A 10097-nucleotide genomic window follows, 5' to 3' on the forward strand; every position below is an offset into this window, starting at 1 on the left:
CAACTGAAGTAGTTCAAGCCTTTTATTGTTTTAATATTGATGATTTTGGCATACAGCTCATGAAAACACAAAATTCCTATCTCAAAAAATTAGCATATTTCATCCGACCAATAAAAGAAAAGTGTTTTTAATACAAAAAAAGTCAACCTTCAAATAATTATGTTCAGTTATGCACTCAATACTTGGTCAGGAATCCTTTTGCAGAAATGACTGCTTCAATGCGGCGTGGCATGGAGGCAATCAGCCTGTGGCACTGCTGAGGTGTTATGGAGGCCCAGGATGCTTCGATAGCGGCCTTAAGCTCATCCAGAGTGTTGGGTCTTGCGTCTCTCAACTTTCTCTTCACAATATCCCACAGATTCTCTATGGGGTTCAGGTCAGGAGAGTTGGCAGGCCAATTGAGCACAGTAATACCATGGTCAGTAAACCATTTACCAGTGGTTTTGGCACTGTGAGCAGGTGCCAGGTCGTGCTGAAAAATGAAATCTTCATCTCCATATAGCATTTCAGCAGATGGAAGCATGAAGTGCTCCAAAATCTCCTGATAGCTAGCTGCATTGACCCTGCCCTTGATAAAACACAGTGGACCAACACCAGCAGCTGACATGGCACCCCAGACCATCACTGACTGTGGGTACTTGACACTGGACTTCAGGCATTTTGGCATTTCCCTCTCCCCAGTCTTCCTCCAGACTCTGGCACCTTGATTTCCGAATGACATGCAAAATTTGAGCAACAGTCCAGTGCTGCTTCTCTGTAGCCCAGGTCGGGCGCTTCTGCCGCTGTTTCTGGTTCAAAAGTGGCTTGACCTGGGGAATGCGGCACCTGTAGCCCATTTCCTGCACACGCCTGTACACGGTGGCTCTGGATGTTTCTACTCCAGACTCAGTCCACTGCTTCCGCAAGTCCCCCAAGGTCTGGAATCGGTCCTTCTCCACAATCTTCCTCAGGGTCCGGTCACCTCTTCTCATTGTGCAGCGTTTTCTGCCACACTTTTTCCTTCCCACAGACTTCCCACTGAGGTGCCTTGATACAGCACTCTGGGAACAGTCTATTCGTTCAGAAATTTCTTTCTGTGTCTTACCCTCTTGCTTAAGGGTGTCAATGATGGCCTTCTGGACAGCAGTCAGGTCGGCAGTCTTACCCATGATTGCGGTTTTGAGTAATGAACCAGGCTGGGAGTTTTTAAAAGCCTCAGGAATCTTTTGCAGGTGTTTAGAGTTAATTAGTTGATTCAGATGATTAGATTAATAGCACGTTTAGAGAACCTTTTCATGATATGCTAATTTTTTGAGAAAGGAATTTGGGGTTTTCATGAGCTGTATGCCAAAATCATCAATATTAAAACAATAAAAGGCTTGAACTACTTCAGTTAGTGTGTAATGAATCTAAAATATATGAAAGTCTAATGTTTATTAGTATATTACAGAAAATAATGAACTTTATCACAATATGCTAATTTTTTGAAAAGGACCTGTATTACAAAATCAGAAGAGCAGTATGGGCCAAACATTTCCACATTAAATGCGCAATACTACCCCAATTCAGATGGTGGCGGCATAACACCAACAAACTCTATTCACTTACTCAGTGCTCAAAATACGACAGAAGTGATTCTGACACAGTGGGCGGAACTTTGTAGTTTGTTAACTCAAAGTGTAGTCATTTGGGGTGCAGTGTTGTAAGTTTCATTCCAATGGTGGACCTGTAAATCGTGTCTGAGCGAACTTGTTTGAGAATGACGGAGGTGTGTAAAGAGGAGTGCAGCACTGCATTGGGTCCGGTGGAGAAATGGAGCCTGCGGTCGGGTAGTGTGAGTGTGGAGATCATCTCTTTGGGCTGCGTGATAAAGTCCATCAGGACACCAGATCGCAGCGGCCAAAGTGCGGATATAGTGTTAGGATACAATGATTTAGAAGGCAAGTTCATGCATTCAATATATAGGAAATCAGAGCTGGAAGCGTTTCATTATTGTGAATGGCAGGTGTTTGCGACAGATGTGTTGATTAGAGACACCTGGAACCTGTTCTAACAAATTCTATGCTTATTCACTCAAACAGATGTGGCCAAAAAGAATAAATCAATAGAATAGTAGTTCTTCAATAGCTTGGCTGTTTCTCCTAAACATCAATTAAACAGAGAACACACAAATGATTTTGCATTTTCTGTTTAAAAAAAAAAAAAAGATTAATTGTTAAAACAATTCTGGATGTAGTCAAGACCATTTTTAATGAATAATCTTCCCAAATACCAAGTTATAGGCTGCTGAATCCATTTTTTAACCCATTAATTTATAGCTCCAAACTCTTCCTTAATGTCAACAATTGACTCATCTGTTTTATTTCAAAGGATACAGGAGACATCATGTATACTTAATGGCCTTTTCAAGGATTTACTTCTAATCTAGTCTCCTAATAATAATTTTTAATAGTTTAAGTCAACATTTGCAAAATGTTAACTATTTTGCCCAAATAAGAGCGATCATACAAAATTTGGTATTTTTTATTTAGTACTGACCTGAATAAGATATTTCACATAATAAAAGATGTTAATATATAGTCCACAAGAAAATAATAATAGTTAAATTGATAAAAATGACCCTGTTAAAAAGTTGATTCTTAATACTGTGTTGTTACCTGAATGATCCACAGACGTTTTTTTGTTTAGTGATAGTTGTTCATGAGTCCCTTTTTTAAAAAACTGTAACACAAAACAGTACAGTAAAACAGTAAAACTGACGCTGTTCTTCAGAAAAATCCTTTAGGTCCAACAAAATTATTATTTTTTTAAGTGTTTTTGTGTATTTAAACCCTTTCCAACAATGAATGTAGAATTTTGAGATCCATCTTTTCACACTGAGGACAACTGAGGGACTCATATGCAACTATTACAGAAGGTTCAAACGCTCACTGATGCTCCAGATGGAAAAACCATGCATTAAGAGCCAGAGGTGTAAACTTTTGAGCAGAATTAACATGTACATTTTTCTTATTTTGCTTAAATATCATATATATTTTTGTAATTTAGTACTTCCCTCCAAAAGCTACTGAAGATACAAACTAAAGGTGATAAAGATACGTAGGAGCTGAGCAGTATTAATTAAGATATTAACCTGGAAATCCTGATTCATTTTGGCCAACCACAAATGCCTTTTGTTCCTCACAATTTTTTTGCACTCTTCTCCTTAATTTGTTATACCTTTTGGCAGTCTATAGTATTCCAAGGCACGGTTTCACAAACAGGGTTTAGCCTAAGCCAGGATTAGGTCATAGTTTAATTTAGGACATTTAAGTATTTTTTTTTAATAAACGTGCCTTTAGAAAAAAATATTACTGGTGTGCATCTTGAGACAAAACAAAGGCACTGATATATTTTAATATAAGTCAGTGCAAGTTTCTTTCAGTTGAAACCGCTACGACTTACATTTTAGTCTAGGACTACAGTCGTGGCCAAAAGTTTTGAGAATGGCACAAATATTAGTTTTCACAAAGTTTGCTGCTCAACTGCTTTTAGATCTTTGTTTCAGTTGTTTCTGTGATGTACTGAAATATAATTACAAGCACTTCATACGTTTCAAAGGCTTTTATCGACAATTACATGACATTTATGCAAAGAGTCAGTATTTGCAGTGTTGGCCCTTCTTTTTCAGGACCTCTGCAATTCGACTGGGCATGCTCTCAATCAACTTCTGGGCCAAATCCTGACTGATAGCAACCCATTCTTTCATAATCACTTCTTGGAGTTTGTCAGAATTAGTGGGTTTTTGTTTGTCCACCTGCCTCTTGAGGATTGACCACAAGTTCTCAATGGGATTAAGATCTGGGGAGTTTCCAGACCATGGACCCAAAATTTCAACGTTTTGCCCCCCGAGCCACTTAGTTATCACTTTTGCCTTATGGCACGGTGCTCCATCAAGCTGGAAAATGCATTGTTCTTCACCAAACTGTTGTTGGATTGTTGGAAGAAGTTGCTTTTGGAGGGTGTTTTGGTACCATTCTTTATTCATGGCTGTGTTTTTGGGCAAAATTGTGAGTGAGCCCATTCCCTTGGATGAGAAGCAACCCCACACATGAATGGTCTCAGGATGCTTTACTGTTGGCATGACACAGGACTGATGGTAGCGCTCACCTTTTCTTCTCCGGACAAGCCTTTTTCCAGATGCCCCAAACAATCGGAAAGAGGCTTCATCGGAGAAAATGACTTTGCCCAGTCCTCAGCAGTCCATTCACCATACATTTTGCAGAAGATCAATCTGTCTCTTTAGTTTTTTTTTTGGAGAGAAGTGGCTTCTTTGCTGCCCTTCTTGACACCAGGCCATCTTCCAAAAGTCTTGGCCTCACTGTGCGTGCAGATGCGCTCACACCTGCCTGCTGCCATTCCTGAGCAAGCTCCGCACTGGAGGCACTCCGATCCCGCAGCTGAATCCTCTTTAGGAGACGATCCTGGCGCTTGCTGGACTTTCTTGGTCGCCCTGAAGCCACCTTAACAATGCAGTGGAAAGTTTTTTCGGGATTAAGTTAATTTTCATGGCAAAGAAGGACTATGCAATTCATCTGATCACTCTTCATAACATTCTGGAGTATATGCAAATTGCTATTATAAAAACTTAAGCAGAAACTTTTCCAATTTCCAATATTTATGTAATTCTCAAAACGTTTGGCCACGACTGTAGGATTAAGCCTTGTCTGTGAAACTGGGGGCAAATGTTTTTCTCGGTCCGACCGATTAGTACAGCCCAAAACATGACAATAATTGACCATTTTCAGCAGCAATAATCAGTGAAATATGTGAGTTTTGTTCAGTTCAGTGGCATTGTTTATGATTACTCCCACCAATATGGCCGATTGATGACGCATCAAGAAAACACTCCATTTAATGAAAATTATTAATTTCCTTTATTTCACTCTAGGTTATCTTTCAAACCCTCGCTACTTTGGAGCTGTGGTAGGCCGGGTTGCAAACCGCATTGCCAAGGGCCGGTTTGTGGTAGATGAGAAGGAATATAAACTGGCTATAAACAATGGACCCAATGCTCTGCATGGAGGACTGAAGGGCTTTGACAAGGTAAACAAACCAAACAAAAGTATTGGGACACCCCCTTCTAATGAAAAGGTTTGACTACTTTAGTCATTTCAATGAGTACATGAATGTTTAAGCATATAATGATATTTTAAGGAATTGTGTGCTTAATTTTATAGCAACGGTTTGCACAGGACCCTTTCTATTTTAACATGACAATACCTCTATGTATAAGGCAAAGTTCATAGAGGAATAATTGATTCAGTTAGTGTGGAAGAACTTGACTGTTCTGCATAAAGCCAAGTCCTAATCCCAGCTGAACATCTCTGGTGTGACTTTAAATGCGGACCTTGAGCCAAAATCTCATTGCCAAATACCAATGACTTGTACATACACTATATGGACAAAAGTATTGGGACACTCCCTACTTTAGAACAGAAAAAGGCACTTCCAAAACTGTGGCAACAAAGATGGAGGCATAATTCATGTATTTAAAAATTCTTTTTCCACTTCTTTTGCAGCAGTTTTGAAAGTGTCTAAAATGACAGTCATTGGTGTTTGGTGGTGAGTTTTTGGCTCAAGGTCTGTATCAGCGATTTCAAGCCTGAAACATAAAGTGTCACATTCAGCTTACCTTTCTTCACGATCCGCTCGCTGCCTGCCCCATAAATTGGCTGTAAAAAAAAATGCGTCTCTGTGGTCAGCCTAGGGTCCGAGATATGCCAAAAAACCAATCGGTGCTACCAACCATTCCACAGCAAAACAAACAGTGTTCCAACCAATCAGCGTCAGGGGGTTGGTGTTGTGGACTTTCCTACTGGTGCAGGGATGTGAGGGAGGCGGAGCGAAAGTCCACAACACCAAACCCCTGACGGTGATTGGTTGGAACACTGTTTGTTTTTCTGTGGAATGGTTGGTAGCACCGATTGTTTTTTTGGCGTATCTCGGACCCTAGGCTGACCAGAGAGACGCGTTTTTTTTTACAGTCGATTAATGGGGCAGGCAGCGAGCGGATCGTGAAGAAAGGTAAGCTGAATGTGACACTTTATGTTTCAGGCTTGAAATCGCTGATACAGCCTTTAAAGTCACACCAGAGATGTTCAGCTGGGATAAGGACTTGGCTTTATGCAGACCAGTCAAGTTCTTCCACACTGACTGAATCATTTCAATTTGTACCTTGCTTTACACACAGAGGCATTGTCATGTTAGAATAGAAAAGGGTTGTGTCCAATTTCTTTAAAATAAGAAGCACACAATTCCCTAGAATATCATTATATGCTTAAACATTAAGATTTTTTCTCATGGAAATTACTAAAGTAGTTAAACCTGTTCATTACTTTTGGCAATATAGCGTATGTATGAACTTTAAAATAAACAAGAAAATCTGTCATTTTTTGGTCCAAAACAAGCTTCGTTACATGTTATTTAGCAGACATTGTTGTAGGCATTTGTGACCCTGGACCACAAAACTAGTCATACGGGTCAATTTCTTAGCAATGCTTATTACTAATTAAAAATGAAGTGTTGATATATTTACAGTAGGAAATTTACAAAATATCTTCATGGAACTTGATCTTTACTTAATATCCTAATGATTTTTGGCTATTTCTACAAATATACCCGTGCTACTTAAGACTGGTTTTGTGGTCCAGGGTCACATTTCAATGAGGACGTTTATGTGTTGTAGGCTGTGTGGACTACAGAGGCGGTGGATAACGGAGTGAAGCTGAGTCACAGCAGCCCAGATGGTGATGAAGGATATCCTGGAAAACTAAATGCGTCTGTCACATACAGACTGGAGAAGAACACACTGAGTGTGCTGTACCACGCACAGACTGACCGAACTACACCTATCAACCTCACTAACCATTCATACTTCAACCTGGCTGGACAGGTAGGAACACGAGGACACAGTATATAACCCTTGTCCTATATTGCAAGGTTGAAGTTTGATTGGGCAAAATTAATGAATGTCATTTTTAGTGGTGGGCCGTTATCGGCGTTAACGTGCTGCGTTAACGTGAGACTCATATCGCGCGATAAAAAAAATATCGCCGTTAATCTATTCTCAAAGTTGGGTTGGGAGCTGGGTCTAAACTACGCAAGATATGATGACTTTCACCTTGATATTTTAGCGCGGATGACGTATATCTAGTTGAATTGCACTGTAGGAGGCGGGAACGAGTCTTCAACTTCTGTGAAATTACCACATCAAATGAGACGTGCAGACATGGATGCAGCTGTGAAGCCGCTTCAGGGCAGGTGCGTGCGTTGCTAGACCCTTTTTACTGGGGCACGTGCCCCAGGGAAAATCTGCTGTGCCCCAGTAAAATCTCAAGTTTGAGTTATAATTTACTTTGATAATCCCGAAATAAAGACATTAAACTATATGCAACAACTGAATTGACGCTTCTAAAAGCAACGCAGTTTATTGGAAGACTATGCACGCAGATAGGCTATCCATACCCGCGCGCCTGTGTATTTTACGGGAACGCGCACGTCGTACAGCCTTTTGCGCAGAAGTACTTGGTTACACAAGTTTGTATAGTTAATTGTGTTGTAAATGCAATTGTCAAGCAGTTTGTAATGCATTTTGGAAACAGGAGATGAGCGCCTGATCTAATGCGCCACCTGGCTTTAGAAACCCGTTCTCAAAGACTTATTTTTAGTCATTATTTGGGTAGCACACATATTCTGAATGCCTTCAGCAGAATTTAAATTAGCCATTTTAATCTAGATTAATCTAGATTAATTTCAAGATTTAATCTAGATTAATCTAGATTAAAAAAATTAATCTATGCCCACCACTAGTCATTTTATATCTTACTTTCTGCAGGGGACACCAGACATTTATGACCATGAGGTTACCATCTCAGCTGAGTCGTACCTGCCTGTGGATGATACAATGATCCCCACAGGTATTTTTTAATCACTCTTTACTTTAGAGTATTCGATCTTTTAAATGTCTATAAATGGTCAAACCTGTTTCTTTACTATGTATAGGTGAGGTGAAACCTGTGGAGAAGACCCTGTTTGACCTGAGAAAGCCTGTCCTCCTTTGCTCTAGACTGAAAGACTTTCCTGGTCCAGGCTTTGATCACAACTTCTGTCTGTGTGCACCTGGTGAACAGCCACTGGAGCGAAAATGTGCACGGTAACCTGTGTGATCTCAGGCCTATGTTACTATGTGATTAGTCTTCATGTGCCTTAATATTACTGCACATGTTGGTCTGTGTAGAGTGGTGCATCCTGGGACGGGTCGTGTTCTGGAGGTGAGCACTACGCAGCCTGGGGTTCAGTTCTACACCTCTAACTTCCTGGATGGGACACTGAAAGGAAAAGGTGGAGCTGCTTACTCCAAACACAGTGCCTTCTGTTTAGAGACCCAGAACTGGCCAGATGCTGTTAACCAGGTAACATGAATTTAAAGGACATTTTAATTCAGACAGAACAAAAGTTTAAAGTTAAGTGTAAAGTTTTTGCTTTAGTCCAAGAAAAAGGCATAATATTTGTAAATTAATGAAATGTACCTGATCTCTGTCTCTTCTCAGGCTCATTTTCCTGATGCTCTGCTGAAGCCAGGAGAGACGTACAAACACACAACACGCTTTACATTCTCAGTGATCTAAAATTACTTCAGAATGTGAATTTTACTTTTGCAACAGTACACAACTGCACATTTATTCCTGGCAGAATATAACATGACCAACATAATGTACTGCTTCTAAGACCATGATATTGTATTTCTACAATTGTCCATAATTCGCTTTAGTAGGGGATGTTTGTTTTCCCTACAATAAATCTTACACTAAACATCATTACAACTCTATGGAAGCCCTTTCCACCACTGAATAACAAATGAAAAGAGGTCATATTTTCTCTTTTCTCTTTTTCTTGAAATTGGGAATTAAGTCAGAATTGTGAGATATAAACGCGCAATTCATACTTTTTCTCAAAATAGTGTTTTAATCTCACAATTCTGACTTAACTTGCAACTTGTGTTATAAAGTCAGAATTGAGATATAAGCTCTGAGAACATATCAGTGTTTTTTCCCCCCCTCAGAATTGGCTCAGATTTGCGAGAATCAGAATTGTATTTTTTTTTCTTCTTGCAATTCTGACTTTGTCTCACAATGGTGAGTTTACATCTCACAATTATGACTTTTTCTCAGATTTGTGAGATTTAAACTCGAAATTGCAAGTTATAAAGTAAGAAGTTTATACTTTATATAAGTTTATGACTCTTATTATATATGAGTTTATATCTCACAATTATGACTTTTTTCTCAAAATTGTGAATTTATAGCTCACAATTCTGACTTTATAACATGCAAATTGCAAGTTAAGTCAGAATTTAGATATAAGCTTGAAATTCTGAGAACATATCAGTCTTTTTTCCCCTCAGAACTGGACCTCGTGACTCAGATTTGTAAGATATAAACTCGCAATTCTGAGTAAAAGTCATAATGCGAGTTTGTATCACAATTTTAAGAAGAAAAAAAATCTGAATTGTGAATTTTTTTCTTGCAATTCTGACTTTTTTTCTCGCAATTGTGAGTTTACATCTTGCAGTTCTGACTTTATCCTCAGATTTGTGAGATATAAACTCGGAAATTGAAATTTATAAGAATTGCAAATGAGAACTGTGAAATAAACTCGCAATTGTGACACTTTCTCAGAATTGTGAATTTATAGCTCAGAATTCTGACTTTATAATTTGCAAATTGCAAGTTAAGTCAGAATTGCGAGTTATAAACTCGTGATTCTGAGAACATTAGTATTTTTTCCCCCTTTAGAATTGGACCTCACGACTTACAATTGCAAGTTTGTATCACACAATTCTGAGATAAAAAGTCACAGTTGCCTTTTTTTATTAAATTTTTTTTTAATCAGTGGTGGAAACAGGCTTTCATACTATAATTTTCTAAATTAAAACTTATAACTACAATCAAACCTTAAAATGCTAGTGATGTAATGAAAAAAGCCTGTAATTCGATTATAAAAGATATATATTTTTGAAGGAATACTGTAATAAAAAATGCAGTCATGTAATGAATATTTTAAACATATTTAAATTT

The 10097-nt window shown here is 38.8% G+C and overlaps 1 protein-coding gene across 1 annotated transcript; it reads left to right on the forward strand.

The window, feature by feature from the left end:
• Positions 1 to 1644: 1644 nt before the first annotated feature.
• galm (galactose mutarotase) lies at positions 1645 to 10075 on the forward strand. The gene is made up of 7 exons (XM_073834226.1): positions 1645 to 1919; positions 4910 to 5064; positions 6707 to 6913; positions 7856 to 7937; positions 8023 to 8173; positions 8258 to 8432; positions 8571 to 10075. The coding sequence occupies exons 1-7, from the start codon at positions 1739 to 1741 to the stop codon at positions 8646 to 8648; spliced, it is 1029 nt and encodes a 342-aa protein (XP_073690327.1). The 5' UTR covers positions 1645 to 1738; the 3' UTR covers positions 8649 to 10075.
• Positions 10076 to 10097: the final 22 nt, after the last annotated feature.

This window comes from Garra rufa, chromosome 2, assembly GCF_049309525.1.
Source record: "Garra rufa chromosome 2, GarRuf1.0, whole genome shotgun sequence".
NCBI lineage: Eukaryota > Metazoa > Chordata > Actinopteri > Cypriniformes > Cyprinidae > Garra > Garra rufa.

Coding starts and splice junctions, on each gene's coding strand:
- galm (XM_073834226.1), top strand. CDS start 1,739: ATGACGGAGGTGTGTAAAGAGGAGTGCAGCACTGCATTGGGTCCGGTG. Junction 1,920..4,909: donor AGGATACAATGATTTAGAAG/GCAAGTTCATGC, acceptor ATTTCACTCTAG/GTTATCTTTCAAACCCTCGC. Junction 8,174..8,257: donor CTGGAGCGAAAATGTGCACG/GTAACCTGTGTG, acceptor TGGTCTGTGTAG/AGTGGTGCATCCTGGGACGG.